The sequence below is a fragment of the Oryzias latipes genome, chromosome 13, assembly GCF_053564925.1.
Source record: "Oryzias latipes strain Hd-rR chromosome 13, Olatipes_Hd-rR_3.1".
Taxonomy (NCBI): domain Eukaryota; kingdom Metazoa; phylum Chordata; class Actinopteri; order Beloniformes; family Adrianichthyidae; genus Oryzias; species Oryzias latipes.
The window spans coordinates 27,067,853-27,081,790 of record NC_136249.1 but is presented as its reverse complement, the minus strand read 5'-3'; the positions used below and the strand labels follow the sequence as shown (position 1 = coordinate 27,081,790).

At 37.9% G+C, this 13,938-nt stretch overlaps 1 protein-coding gene across 3 annotated transcripts in view; it reads right to left on the bottom strand.

Moving 5' to 3' along the window:
* robo1 (roundabout, axon guidance receptor, homolog 1 (Drosophila)) overlaps positions 1-13,938 on the bottom strand; it is a 247,734-nt gene that overhangs the window by 151,586 nt on the left and 82,210 nt on the right. Inside the window, exon 3 of one of the 3 annotated variants that reach the window (XM_078929630.1) lies at positions 7,758-7,847. The exons of the other annotated variants lie outside the window; for them this stretch is intronic. Within the exon in view, the coding sequence (XP_078785756.1) occupies positions 7,758-7,847 (90 nt within the window). The remainder of the gene's footprint in view (positions 1-7,757; positions 7,848-13,938) is intronic. 3 annotated transcript variants of the gene reach the window in all.

The window sequence follows — 13,938 nt, the reverse complement described above, 5'->3', positions numbered from 1 at the left end:
GTTACAAGCAGACTATTTTTCAAAATGTGTTTAAGTTTCCTAATTCAGCATAAAGCAGTCCAAATCTCTTTCTCCTCTGCACAGAAGATCATATTAGATTGTGTTCACCCACTTTAAACAGGCTACTGAGAGGAAACACCTCAAAGAAATCAAGACAATCAAGTGGAGATAACAGCTGAGTCTTTGCAGATGCTTTACACACAATTCTATTGTGAAACAATAAATTATTTTATGGGATTGTATTTCTATGCTTTTTATTATTTTAAATCTTCATCTTATTTATTTGCGCTACAAAAGTGTCAAAGTACAATAAAAACAACAATTGACTAAAAAAGTGTGTTTATTTAAGGAATAAAAACCAAAAACCCACGTACTCAAGATCTGATGAGGGGATGAGCATGTTGACATTTTAGTTTGGATGAATCAGGGACATTAAATAGTTTTATGAAATATTAAAAGTTAATTTGAAAAAATGCACATTATTTTTTAGAGCTCAAAAAAGCTAATGTGTTCCTAAATAAGTTTAAAAAAATCCAGGAAAATTACTAAAAGTTTCCACTTTTAACACTTATTTATAACAAAACCCTTTTAAAAAGCTTTGCTTTTATTTGATTGTAAGATTTTATTGCTGGCCCAATAAACCATGTGTGTTAGATATGTGTAATATATGGTTGTAACAAACAAAACATGACTTAAGATTTGAATGTGTAGTCACTGATATGAAAGCCTTGTGAACCACCAACTCAAGTGGAGTCTAATGAAGCTTAGTCCTAACTTTTCCCTGTTTCAGATGATGAAGAGCATGACCTATTTTCACAGAAAAATCTATAAAAAAAGTTTTTGTTTGACTAGAATATTAGGAATCAAATGGGGCCACTGGAAAAGGATTATTAACATTTTTATCTAACCTCCATCCTAATTAATAGTAGGACATCCAAAGAATAAATGTGAATCTTCTAAGTCAATTCTTATTGAGCTTTCTTTGTGATTTTGACCTCAGGACACTTGCACTAACTCCCATCTCTTATCTTATCACGGTCCAGTGCCTCTTGACCACATTAGTCCACTTGTAATGCTGGAAAGAAAGGCTAATAGACACATTTCTTTGGGCAGAGCTGAGATGAAGCGGGGTAGATTAGGGAGATAAAAGGAGATTGGATGGGGAGTACAAAACCTCTACTGTCCTTTCCAGTACAGTAACGCTGAAGAAGCGGCATGTAGGGCATTAGTACATCATTAGACCTAATTATATCTCCAGTGAATCGCTCCCCTAAGAGTTTCCACGGATCCGTCTCTGTTGATGCAAAGGGATAATATAAGTGAGTGCAGCTGGCTAAAAGTTAAGTGGTGACTTTCCTTCCAGCATCATAGTTATTAGGGCTCTAAAGCTAAAGAACAGAAACGACTGTCATGGAAATGTGACAATGGTGCTGATGTGACTCTCGCGCAATACATCGGACAGTGACACTGTGGAGGAAATTGGTTTTTAGAGTGGGGACCGAAGGCCACATACAGGAGCCCACCAATGATCAAATGGATGGAGAGAGAACAAAGCTCTCAATCTCTCTCATGGTAAAGCTGACACTGCCTCAAACCCAGGCAGAGTCTCAACCTGCTTTTTCTCAGAAAGGCAAAAACAAGCACTCAGGAACTCAAGGCCACCAGTTTAAGACTTCTTTTCTGAACGGCCAGAGACTGGGCTCAAGGATTTCTGCTCTTCCTGTTTGGGAAAAAAAATAAAATTTTCTATTCCAGCAAAACAGTCTCCATGTAAATGCTAAGATGGCCCTCAACACACATTTAGGCTCCAAAAGTGTAATCCAATAACACCCATTGTGACTTGTTAGATTTAGGGATCTGTCATACTATTATTAAATTATATTGAGCAGAGAATGATAAAAAAAAAATAAAAAAAATCTACCTTTATTTGGTTTGGTTTATCTGCCAATTGACTGGCCAGTGGCTCAATACCTGTGCTGTTCTTGGACAAGATGCTTAAAGTCTCACTCCAATCATCTTTCGATCTATTGTAAAGTGTTTTTAGTGGTCTTTTTAATTAGCATTATGACAAAAAAACAAAACAAACAAACAAAAAAAAAGTATTGTTTGCTAGGACATAGTTTCTTTAAGTCTGACCCCACATTCCATGATCTATTTGTTTACACTCTCTCTCACTATCTTACAGACCCTCAAAACCCTAACCTCACATTCCAGGTGCATCAAAATAGGTGAGCAGTATTGGAGCTATTAAACTGTACAGTTTTGAACCATCGGTTAGGGAAAACAAAGACGTACATGGATGTATTTTTCAGCAAGTGGATGCAACAGAATGAAGCAGAGCAGGGAGTTTGTGACTTGCTGTAGTAACTTGTATGTCACAGTTATAAGCTTTGTCCAACTGCATTTTTACATGTGCTCCTGATTCCCAACTGTTTGAATAAAGCAATCCCCAGAAATGCAATTTTAATCTTAAATTTATTTTTACATGTTCTTTATGTGAAAACCTGTACATGAGTATGTTAAAAGCACCAAAAATAAGATTTTTATTTGAGTGGGCTTTTAACTTTACGTTGTCCACAAGAACATGTTTGTTGATACATTGTAATGCAGCATTTCCTGGCAACCAGAGTTCACTTGTTTGCTTCACACAGGAGTTCAGGTTCACACCAGAATTATCCAAGGAAAACAATTTTTAAGTGAGCAGAACAGCTCCTTCAAACATGAAGAAATGTGTGTAGAAGACTTGCAAATAAAACGCCTTCATTGTGTGTTCTATGGCTTTATCGTAAAGTGTTATTGGCGTTAGCATTTTTTTAAACCAACTACACATGACAAGTCAAAGTTCATTTCAATCTCTTGTTTCCAGTACCTGACAAACAAAAGAGTCTTCTGAAATTGATATTGTTTGAGATTTGTGAGAAATGCAATATTACACACAGGAACAACCAAATTCATCTCTCCTTGGCAAGTGTCTCATCTAGCCAAGGGGCAAAAAAAGTGTAAGACTTTTAGTATGCCTCTCTAATTCATTGTCTCCACTTAGGTCCTACTCATTTATTATGAATGGGAAGATGTGTGCAAAGCTTTTTGATATCGGGAAACAATTTAGAGCTGGCTCACTGTCCGTGTGTTGGGGGGAGTGCAATAAAAATCCCTATTAATACACTGGAAACTTCACATCAGCATGTGGTTCATCATAAAATCTACTGTACTAGCCCCAGGTGATTAGCAGATACACAGTAGTTCATTCTCAGAACTGTGCTTGATGCTGTTTTTTAATGTCGGAGAAGGTTTGGGATCATAGATGTTTCACAGATATTACAAATATGCCAATAGCAACCAACAGACAACAAAGACAACTCTTTCTCTCAATGATATGGCAGACTGGGATGACAATATCCCTGAATGCACCTCCTTCACCACGAATACCACTAGCATCATATGACAGAAACTCACAGTTAAATACATCCAGAACATAAATGATTAGATGAGACACTTTAGAGTGCAGATCCTTTTACAAATCAAGTCAAATTAGCAGCTGTCAAGATTATCCCTATGTTCCAACCAGCCAGTCACGCTCCTCGGAAATGGAGTCTTTGGCAGTCATCCATTTGGTCCTATCGAGAACCAAACTGAGGTATTAGGGCACATTAGTCTCATTTCCAATTCACTGACCAAGCCAGATCGATTCCCTAATTTCCATGCACAGATGGGATTACATGGCCAGATTAAAGATGGAGCTCCTAGAGTTGTCCATTAGACAGATTCAGCCTTCTCAAGGTGAACACAAAGGCAGTGGAGCACATAGAATTTTTTTCTTTAAGCCTTTATATCCGCCAGTAAAGTCGATTAAAAGTTGTGATGGCAATACTCTTCCATCCATTCATTACTTATACTGGTGCCAATAGGGTCACAGGAATTGCTGGAGCCTGTACCAGAAATCATAGGGCAAAGCCAGGGTACAGCCTGGAGGCATTCCTCAATTTACCATAGTTATGCCTCTCTAAGGCATAAGGAGCTGATTGACCTGAGAAGATAAAGGACTCTTGCAAACATCTCAAGATAATTACCTTTTATCTCCAACAGCTGGTTGGCAAACAGTGGTACTTTGTCACCACAGATCATATTTGGATGTGTTGAAACAATCTTCACAACATTCACTGTGTTAACACAAGTATCTCAAACTTACCTAGACTCTATTTCAAAACTTGTAAAACTAAATTGAGACTTGTTGGAGACAACAGTGAGAATGCACTCAAAGCATGTGACGTCTTCAATCAAGGTTGATTTTAGCCTAATTTTGGTTGGGAGTCTTGTGATATTTATTTCTTACCAGTTTTAGTCATAGTCACTGAGTTTTTCGGTTGTCCTGCTTGTGAAGGGTCATAGACAGTAGTGGCTGCATCTTAAGAGGAATGCAGGTTGCAGTTTCCTCAAGGCTCCTATGACCGCTTTAAGGGATATTTGAAAATGAAACATCCCATTGTTGTGTATGTGGTAAGGGTATTGTGAAATGTCTGTAGGGCTAATGTTAGTTACATGCACTTATAAGGTATGGATGATGCTATTGTACTGCCTTATGCCACACTCTAGTCATTAGAAAGGTGAGGGTAGTGGCTCCTTACTGAGTGCACTTACGTATCACATGCAAGGAATGTGCAGGTGCCTGCAGGACATGCAAAGGATGTCCCAAAAAACTTTGCATTTCAGAGTATTTCTTTGTACAAATCATTGTTAATTAGAAGCATATGAAAAAAATGTGATTTGAAAAAGCTTGTATCTGTGACGTAAATTCTACAATTGTCAAGGCACAAGCTCCCCGCTCCATTCTGATGCATCCACTTGTAGACAATTAGATCCATGTACGTCTTTGTTTTCTTCGTCTGAGCTGGAATCTGGCTCAAAACCGTGGGGCTGGATAACTCCATTATTGCTCAACATTATTGTTCCATCTGTAATGTTAGGTTAGGGGTGTGAGGGGCAATAAGATAGCAGAAGAGAATGTAAACAAATGGAGGATGGGATGTGGGGGTGGGCTTACTATGCGGCAACAGTCCCGCCCACAACTCAGAGGCAGATTTCTTACAAGCTACTGCAGAAAATACATCGACAAACAACACAGTTTTTTTTATTTGAGCTGCAATCTGCATATTCATCATTAAATGAACTAGATAAAATGTGTTTCTATTATTATTATTATTATTTGAAGTTTTGTATATTATTATCATTATTATTATTATTATTATATACGAAATTGTGCCATGTTAACTGCATTTATTATATTTATTTTGCATTTGTTTATATCTATTTATTATTAAAATTAAACCTATTTAATAAACATAAAAACAAGTTTCATAAAAATAGACTTCAAATTTTGCTCCTGACAAAATTCCTCAGATAAAGAAGTGATTTGGCCCTTTCAGCTCTGCTGTCCAGTCCAGGTTCAGATTTGGGTCTTTGACAGTTCATCTTTGGAAAGCCATTCAAGACAGACGGTTAAAAACTGCTTTCATTTGAGAAAGATGTCTAAGTACGGATCCACGGTTTTCCTTTTCATCTGGCTAGACTATTGTATTTCTTTTTTTAGCTGTTTCAGTGAATGTTCTCTCAATCAGCTTCAGATGGCTTTTAACAAAAACAAGCAAAAAGACCCGTCACTTCTGTCCTGTTTGAATTCCAAATGCCACACCGATTTTAAATGTGTATCATTAGTATTTACCAAGATACAATAGTGACCTTTTATCCCTTCATTCCTCAGCTCAGTCTTTGAAATCTTCAAGTCAAAACCTGTTGGGGCTTAAAAGCTTTTGTTGCAGGTTTTTCGTGGTTTAGCAGGTTTTTGGCAGTTTTCTCTTGAGGTTTTGGCCTGTATGTGGAATGCCTTCCTTTTGTCCCTGTGCCCAATGAACTCTTCTAAGACCTTTTAAGTAACGGGTCAAGACCTATTGTTTTAGGAAACCTTTCAGTTTGATAGGTTGTCTCATGTTTCTTTTTTTATCATTCAATTTGTTTATTTTTATTCGACTTGCTTGTTTTAGGTCATAATTTTATCTGTGAAAGGTTCCATAAAAATAAGATCACCTAATTAATTGTTGGAACCCAATTCTTTAAAAAAAGGAGGCGTAAACAGCTTTCCACTAAGGCTCAGATTCACACACAAACTGGAGCAGACGGAATAATAAAGTCTGGACCAAATTAGGGATGACACGTGTTTTGCTTGATTTTTTGGCCTCAAAGCGAGTGGAAAACCTGTTCACACTGTGTTGTCACAGCAAGGAGACCTCCCGCCCAAGGTGATTTACTGGACCTCACACAGCCTTTTAGAAAAAGAAGGGAAATCCATATTAACTGAGAAAAAACCTTCATGGGTTCTTTCACCGTGTGTGGCAACTCGGCAGCTCTGGGTTTTACTGGACATGTGGAAAAAATCCCAGCATAACCATACAGTTATCATCAACGTCATGCTGTGACCTTCATCAGAGAGGCCAAGACAATTTAGACATTGTGGCCCAAACAATAGCTAGCACAGGAATATTTTAGTTCAAATTTGCACCATTAAAGATTTCAATCTAACTTGATTTTGTAACTTGTGTAATTACTGCTAATGTAGTTTAATGTTGCATATTTTAATAATGTGGGGGTCTGAAAACAAACCATTGTGTATTCAGTTGATGTCAGACAATAATTGACCCTTTTCCATCATTGTGAGTGAATGTAATGTGATTTTTTTTTATTTTTTTGCTGCAGTGTGTGTCAGTGTGTGCAGCGGGCTGCACAGAGTGGAGTCGGTTATCTCACTTAGAAGTTGGAGTTGTTGAGCTCGTTGCCTGCAGCATATATTGGGGCAACTCGCACAATTGTTTTTTTTGTTTTTTTTTTTTGTTATCAGCTCAAGACCGTGGTCTTTAAACCCAAATCAATAAGAAGCAAGTCTGAACATATATCACTGTTTCTGTTTTTTTTTTGCTAGGGCTCTCTGCACTACATTATGAAGGTTGTGTCTCTTGATATGCTGGGCCAGCTTTTAGCTGGTTTGGAACCAAAAAAAAAAGAGTAGAAAATATTAGCATTGGCAAATATCTTCCCCAAGAAGCACACTTGAAGTCCTAATTTGATCATCTTTTGACCTATTGTAAAAGCATTCCCATTGGACTTTTAAAAGGTGGGAACAGAATAATTTCAGAGAGAAATTGATCAATTTATTTGGGGTTAGTTAACGCTGTTTGTGCATTAAATTACTTAAAGTTAGACATAAACAAAGGAAAATCAAGAACACTTTTCCAGAAGAGTTATGAAGAAATATATTACAAAACTTTCAAAGATACTTGAGTAGTTCTGGTTTTTCTTTGAAAAGAAGGTAGCCATCAAATAACAGTCACATAAAACAAGTTGAATCGCAAAAGTGATTTCTTCCTGCACTTATGCAATTGCTTTCTAAATGATTTAAATTATACAAAAAAGTATTAGAACAACAATAAAAATAAGTAAATAAATAAGTTTACAGAAATGAAATTGTAAAATTATGAGAAAAAAGTCATAGTTGTAGTTTTACGAGAAAAGAAAAACTGATAAAATTATTAGGGGAAAAAATGGTTCAGTGGTGCTAATACTCCGTCTTAAAATAAAGTACAAATACTCAGTTAAAACTGGCTATGTATGCAGTATCTTCTGTATTTGATCATGGTGTCAACTCTTAAGTAACCAGTAAGGAAATCTTTTGTTTTTGTCATTTAATTTTTAAATGTCAGCAGCAGTACCTGTGTAGCCCAAAGAGTTGTCTTCTTCATGTTCAGAGGCAGGAGCTGGTGTTGCTCCTTCGCTGGTTCCATCATGAGCGACTCCCGTCTCTGTCAACAATAACACCACAGGAACTGAGGAATTGAATGCAACCTTCTCAGTGTCCACATCCACGGTCCACAACTCCTGAGCAAAGCATCCTCTGCACAGGCAGGCGGCAAGCAGACTGTAAAGCATGAGGCTGCATCCATGCAAACCTGCTCCCTGGTGTTGGAGCATCAACATGACAAAAAACAAAAGACCCTCAATCCTACTTGAGCAAAAAATAATGTAAGCATCCATAGAGGAAATAAAAAAAACACGTTTTAGCACAAGGCCCCCTCAGACTGATGCATTGTCGCGATCTTCAGCTTTTCTATGGGCTCAGCATGACATTGTCCTGTGCTGAGCCTATAAGTGAGTGTTTGTGTTAAACAGAGCCATCTCTACCATATCAATGGCCATAAGTGGCTGCACCCCTGTGGGAGCACATGGGCAGGACATGCGGTGGGAGGGTCTGGACCCACTGAGCTTGACTGACAATGCCACTCTTTATGTGCGCACACACAGTCTTGATGCAAATGCAATGATGCACCATTAACTGCTAATCATTTCCTTTTGAGACAGCCCTGTCTTTGTGGCTGCATCATCCACAGATTGACAGGTTGAAGGCCTGCGACAAGCAGTGTTAGGGCGGGGCGGGGGGGTGTTAAGAGAAAGGCAAGGGCTGTGGTGTGGCTCACAGAGGAGACAGGAGGCCAACTGGGCCCTTATGATAGCTTTGTGTGAAATAAATCAGGACAAAGCCATGCCCATTCTCTTTGTTGACCGCCAGTGGGGTTAATTTGGGCTGTGTGGTCAGGGTGTGGAGGTGAAGTGAATCTTCAGGATCCAGCCCCCTTTGGCTGGCAGAGTGGCAGTCTGTCAGAAGTCGTTTTATTTTTAATTCAATGGGATCTGGCTTCATGTCTGATAAACCCCAGACAGGATGACAGAATTGTTCACTGGAGAGTACTTTAGATCACTAAAATGTCAAAAGGAAGTTGACATATCATGCAGCCTGCTCACCCTAACCTTGTTTAACAGTAGACATCTATAAAGGACTCCTGGACACAAAACAAGAAATCTTACTGTTTCTACCAAACAGCAGAGACCATGCAGCCGGCTGCACCTGCAGTGCTGCAGTAAACATGACAGTAAAAAGACCTCCAGCTTATTCAGATATTGATCTCAAACTTCTTGATGAGGGTCGTGGCAACCCTGCAGGAGAGCGTGGTCTGAGTCACACCAGCATAACAACATAGTTATCTCCAAAACATGCAGCTGAAATGAAGTGTGATAACACCCACAACACATGGATGGGGGTCACAGATGAGACATCCACGGTATGTATGATTCACTGTCTGGCAACCATAGCATGACACCATGTATTCGTTTGTGAGCCCCAGCTCTCATTTTTCATTTTGATGGGTACATTTAACACATTTAATTTTTAACTTTATTTTGTTTTGTTGACCTGGAAAAAGCCCGCCCCTTCCCATCATCTCTCACTGGCTTACAGCCCCTCACAACCCCAACCTAACATTACCAAAAGATAAGCAACATTGGAGCTATCCAGCCACCCAGTTTTAAGCCAGATGCCAGCTCATATAAAGAATAAAAAGATGTACATGGATCTATTTGTCTACAAACAGAAGCATCAGAATGGAGTGGAGCAGGGAGCTTGTGTTTTGCTGTTTCTATGTTATCAATGCAATTTTTACACCTGCTCTTTATTCACATCTATTTGAAAAAAGAAATACTCAGAAAATTTAAGCCCTTTTTATATGTATGTCCTCCGTCATGAGAAAAACACTTCAAGAAATGTTAAAAAAAACCAAAACTAAATTTGAATTAATTGGAATCTTGAAGATTTTTGTTGTTTTGAAATCTTGGGATTTATGCTTAATGTTCATTACAATGACAGACCCCCTAAAAATAAGTAAAAAATTCCTAAAATTTAAGCAATTCTCCATAAAAGGAAAATAAAATTGCCAATGGGGTAAAACAAAAAAAAGGTCTTACCAAGAATCTTATTTTAAGAAGAAAAAGTTCTAACCACATGTTTTCTTAAACTAAGATTATTTTGCCATTGAAAAACGTTCATAATAATGACATTTTTTTTGCAACACAAAAAATAAGAGATTTATTTTTGACTTTCATAAAATTAAGCTTTTGTGGTTCAGTTCTGTAAGATATTTTTTTCCACCAGCAGTCTGTAGCAGTTCCCAATAACTCAAAGATGACCAATTTCAAAAAATAAGTCACAGTGAGAAACACAGCTTTAAAATCAATCGTGTACATTTTCAAACAAAGGCAACTACTAACCCCATCTATGGTATCAGCTAACATCAATTAACCATCAGTGTTCAATGGAGTCTGTTGTCTGGTCTGTTTTTGTGCCCCTCCTGTCTTCACGTGGATTCTGATTCCCTGGGCGTGTCGCTGTCAAAGGTCCAATTAGGAGTTTTATTAACAGGTGGAGAACTCGTCTGCCCCGGGGGCAACAGAAGAAAGAACCAGGACCACAATGTTGCGTTATATTATCTCTTTTTAGCCTGAATGCCACACTCAACACAATGTCCCCTGCTGGTTAATTAGTGTGGCACATGTGTGGAAAACTGACTACTTATTAAAAAATACAAAAGAAGCCTTGCCACTTAGTCGCACCCCTTATTTCTCCTGCCCCCCTGAGTCCTCTGTTAACATGAAACCACGTTCTTCCCTCTCCATTCTGAGCCCTTCTCTATGAACCACATGCACAGAGCACCCCTTATTTCTCCTGCCCCCCTGAGTCCTCTGTTAACATGAAACCACGTTCTTCCCTCTCCATTCTGAGCCCTTCTCTATGAACCACATGCACAGAGCACCCCTTATTTCTCCTGCCCCCCTGAGTCCTCTGTTAACATGAAACCACGTTCTTCCCTCTCCATTCTGAGCCCTTCTCTATGAACCACATGCACAGAGTTCCCTGAACACTGAAATGCTGCCTAAAACACCAAAGAGAAAAAACCCAACTCATCTTTTTTTCTTTTATAGAATCATTTTACTTTATCAAATGTCACACACTGTTTGTATTTTCAGAGAGTACGTTGCATTCTTTTGCATTATTTGGCCTTCTTATATTCATAAATGATTTATATGTGAATTAAAAAAAAACACATAACAGGTTCATACTTTTGTTATTTTCCCGGTTGCCCTCTAGTGGTTGTTTCCCACTAACAACCACTAGAGGGCACAGTAGGGGTTTGTATCAGTATTCTATACTGACAGCAACACAGAAGAAATGCGACCGAAAAAAAAACATGGAGAAGATTGATCGTTCTTTTCCTGAACTTCATGATATATTTTTTATTTGCATTGAGACTTTATTATTCTTGTTATTATTTTTTCTTGCTTTGACTAATACGGCACAGAAAGTCATCAAACGGGGTTTCCGACACATGGAAGTACCACCAAGTAGGAACCTGTCATTCAAGCACAGTTCCTGCAGTACAAGATAAACCTCACCGATAAAACAAAAAAGACTGAATGATCATGATCCCTGACATGGAGACGTGTTTACTGATGCATTTGTAGAGCTCTTCAAAATTAATAAACCTGATCTCATAACGTTATCTATGTCTTTCATGCGACTTATACTCCAGAGCGACTTATGTAGGTTTTTTAATTTTTTTTTTTACTTTATTATGCACTTTTTTGTTTCTGCGACATATACTCCAGAAAACAGTCCCAACATGACTTTGGTGTATCCATTGATGCCTTGTTAAGACAATGGGGAGCTTGTTAAAATAAGTGATTCATTGTAAGACAAAATTTCCTCACACAGACTGATCAAAAGAAAACATGTTCTTAAAGAACCAAAACATTTTCAGTAATGGAATTTCGTTTTTTTTTGTAAACGGCTCAAAACCAAAGGAGCTTTAAAAATGTGAACTTTTCCTCCTTTAACATGAGCACTTATCAACAAATCAGCAAGAAAAAGGGCGGGTGAGGTGGAGAGCGCCCCAAAAAAGGTTTTGCAGAAAGTCCTATTTCAGCAGAAATGAGGCAACTGCCTTCATCTATTTCCAGAGCACTATTGCCTCATTTCCATTTTGATTACCTCGTTTTTTCTTGTTTTCTGCATGACTAATGGTCTTGCAATCAGGCCTTTAGATAGTTCCTTCATACTCAATGAGCACACAATGCTAGAATGCAAAAATATGACAAAATGAAAATCAAAAAAACTTTTTCACCAATTTGAGGCAGCTCTAACTAAACCAAATAAACACATTTTAAGGGGATCTATAAGGCAATAACAATGCATGAAAAAAAATGTAGCATACCACACATGTAATGCACATAAGGAGAAAAAGAAAAAATTTAATGGATAAACTTTAGTCTAGTTTGATGCTTTTAATAACATTTGAACCAAATAGTTTTGCCAGGTTTGTGAAATCGGTGTTAAAAATCATTCCCACTTAAATGCACAGGTTTTGGTACAAACTGAGCAAACTTAATAAATGAAACTCTAAAATAAAAGCCTTTCTTTTAAATCTTTGGTCAATAACATAATAAAAACAAAACTAAAGAATGGAAAATAAGCAAAAGAAGCTATAAACTTGCAGTTTATACCTGATTTGCCCTGTTGACTTTTTTTCACAAACTTTTGCACACAATAACAGGATTTTTTGTGTTTATATTTGTTACATTTTTGTTTTTTGTTTATCCATTTTGCACTAGTAGCTTTGTTAATTTATCACTGCCTTTTTTTTTTTTTACAAAATAATAGTTTGTGATGCTGTGTTTGTTCAATTTTTTGCTACTTTGCTGCTTTCTTGTTATTTTGCACTATTTACTGTTGTATTCTTTGTATTGACTATAGTCATTATATTAATATATTATATTTGATACTAATACTGATACTAACTCTGCAATTACTTGGTATGAGATCAATACCCAAACTCTCAGTATCGTCAGCCCCCAATGGACACATCACTCTTGGCAACATGCGTTCAAACTGCCCTTCCAATAACAAGTCTATGCAATGGCATTCACATGTAGCTACCCAAGCTTTTATGATCGTTTTTTGGCTCTACGTACAAAACGTGTGGCCACTGAACAAGTGTTACCAGCTAAACCAGGTCAAACTGAACCGTTTCCGTTTTACGTTCAGTTCAAGAGATTTGCACCGCTTCCACATTTGGCACCAACCTTCTTCCAACTGTAGGTGGTGGACATGCGCAAGTAAACAGTAGAAAAAGAAAAAGGGAAAAAATGTTTTCCAAATGACTATAAAAATGTGTTATTTTTTTAATTACTAATTTAATTCAATTATTAACACAAACATTCATTCATTTATCTTCTAATCCTTTTTTCCCTTTGGGGGTCACGGGGCTGCCGGAGCCTATCCCGGTCACTTGTGGGCGGAGGCAGGGGACACCCTGGACAAGTAGTCAGTCTGTCGCAGGGCCACCTATGCACTCCCACATTTACATCTAGGCAATTTAAAGTAACCAATTAACATTAACCTATGAAGCAAGTTTTTTGGACAGTAGGAGGAAGCCGGGGTTCCCGGATAAAAACCCACGCATGCACAGGGCGACCATGCAAACTCCACACAGAAAGGTCCCCCATTGATGTTCTGTTTCAGGACCCCCAGGTACCTTCTTGCTGCGTGAGGCAAGAGCGCTAAGCACTGTGCTACCGTGCAGCCACTAACGCAAACAATATTTCAAATTATTCCTATTTGTTGGCAAAAAAAGAGTGAGTAGAAAGATTGCATGTCTTGCCTTTGTAAAGCTGTAAACTTTTTTAGATTTGTATTTTTTATTTTATTTCAGCATTTCAAAAGAAACAGTGGCTTTTAAAGGAGAGAAAATACAAAAATCTTGTTCTCTGTTGGTCTAAGAAATAAAGGATCACAGTGTGAAAAACCGCTGGAGAAATCGAGTTTCTGTCCACATTCCAGTTTAGCAGCATGTCACATTACATTTCCAGCTGGTGATTAGGATGTCAGACAAGACACTGACAAACTGCAACAATTTAGTCTTTTTCTCCCACTGGTGAATAGTAGCACACACATCTTACAGAAATATCCATATCAATGCAATCAACTTACACAATCAAAGTTTCAGTGCT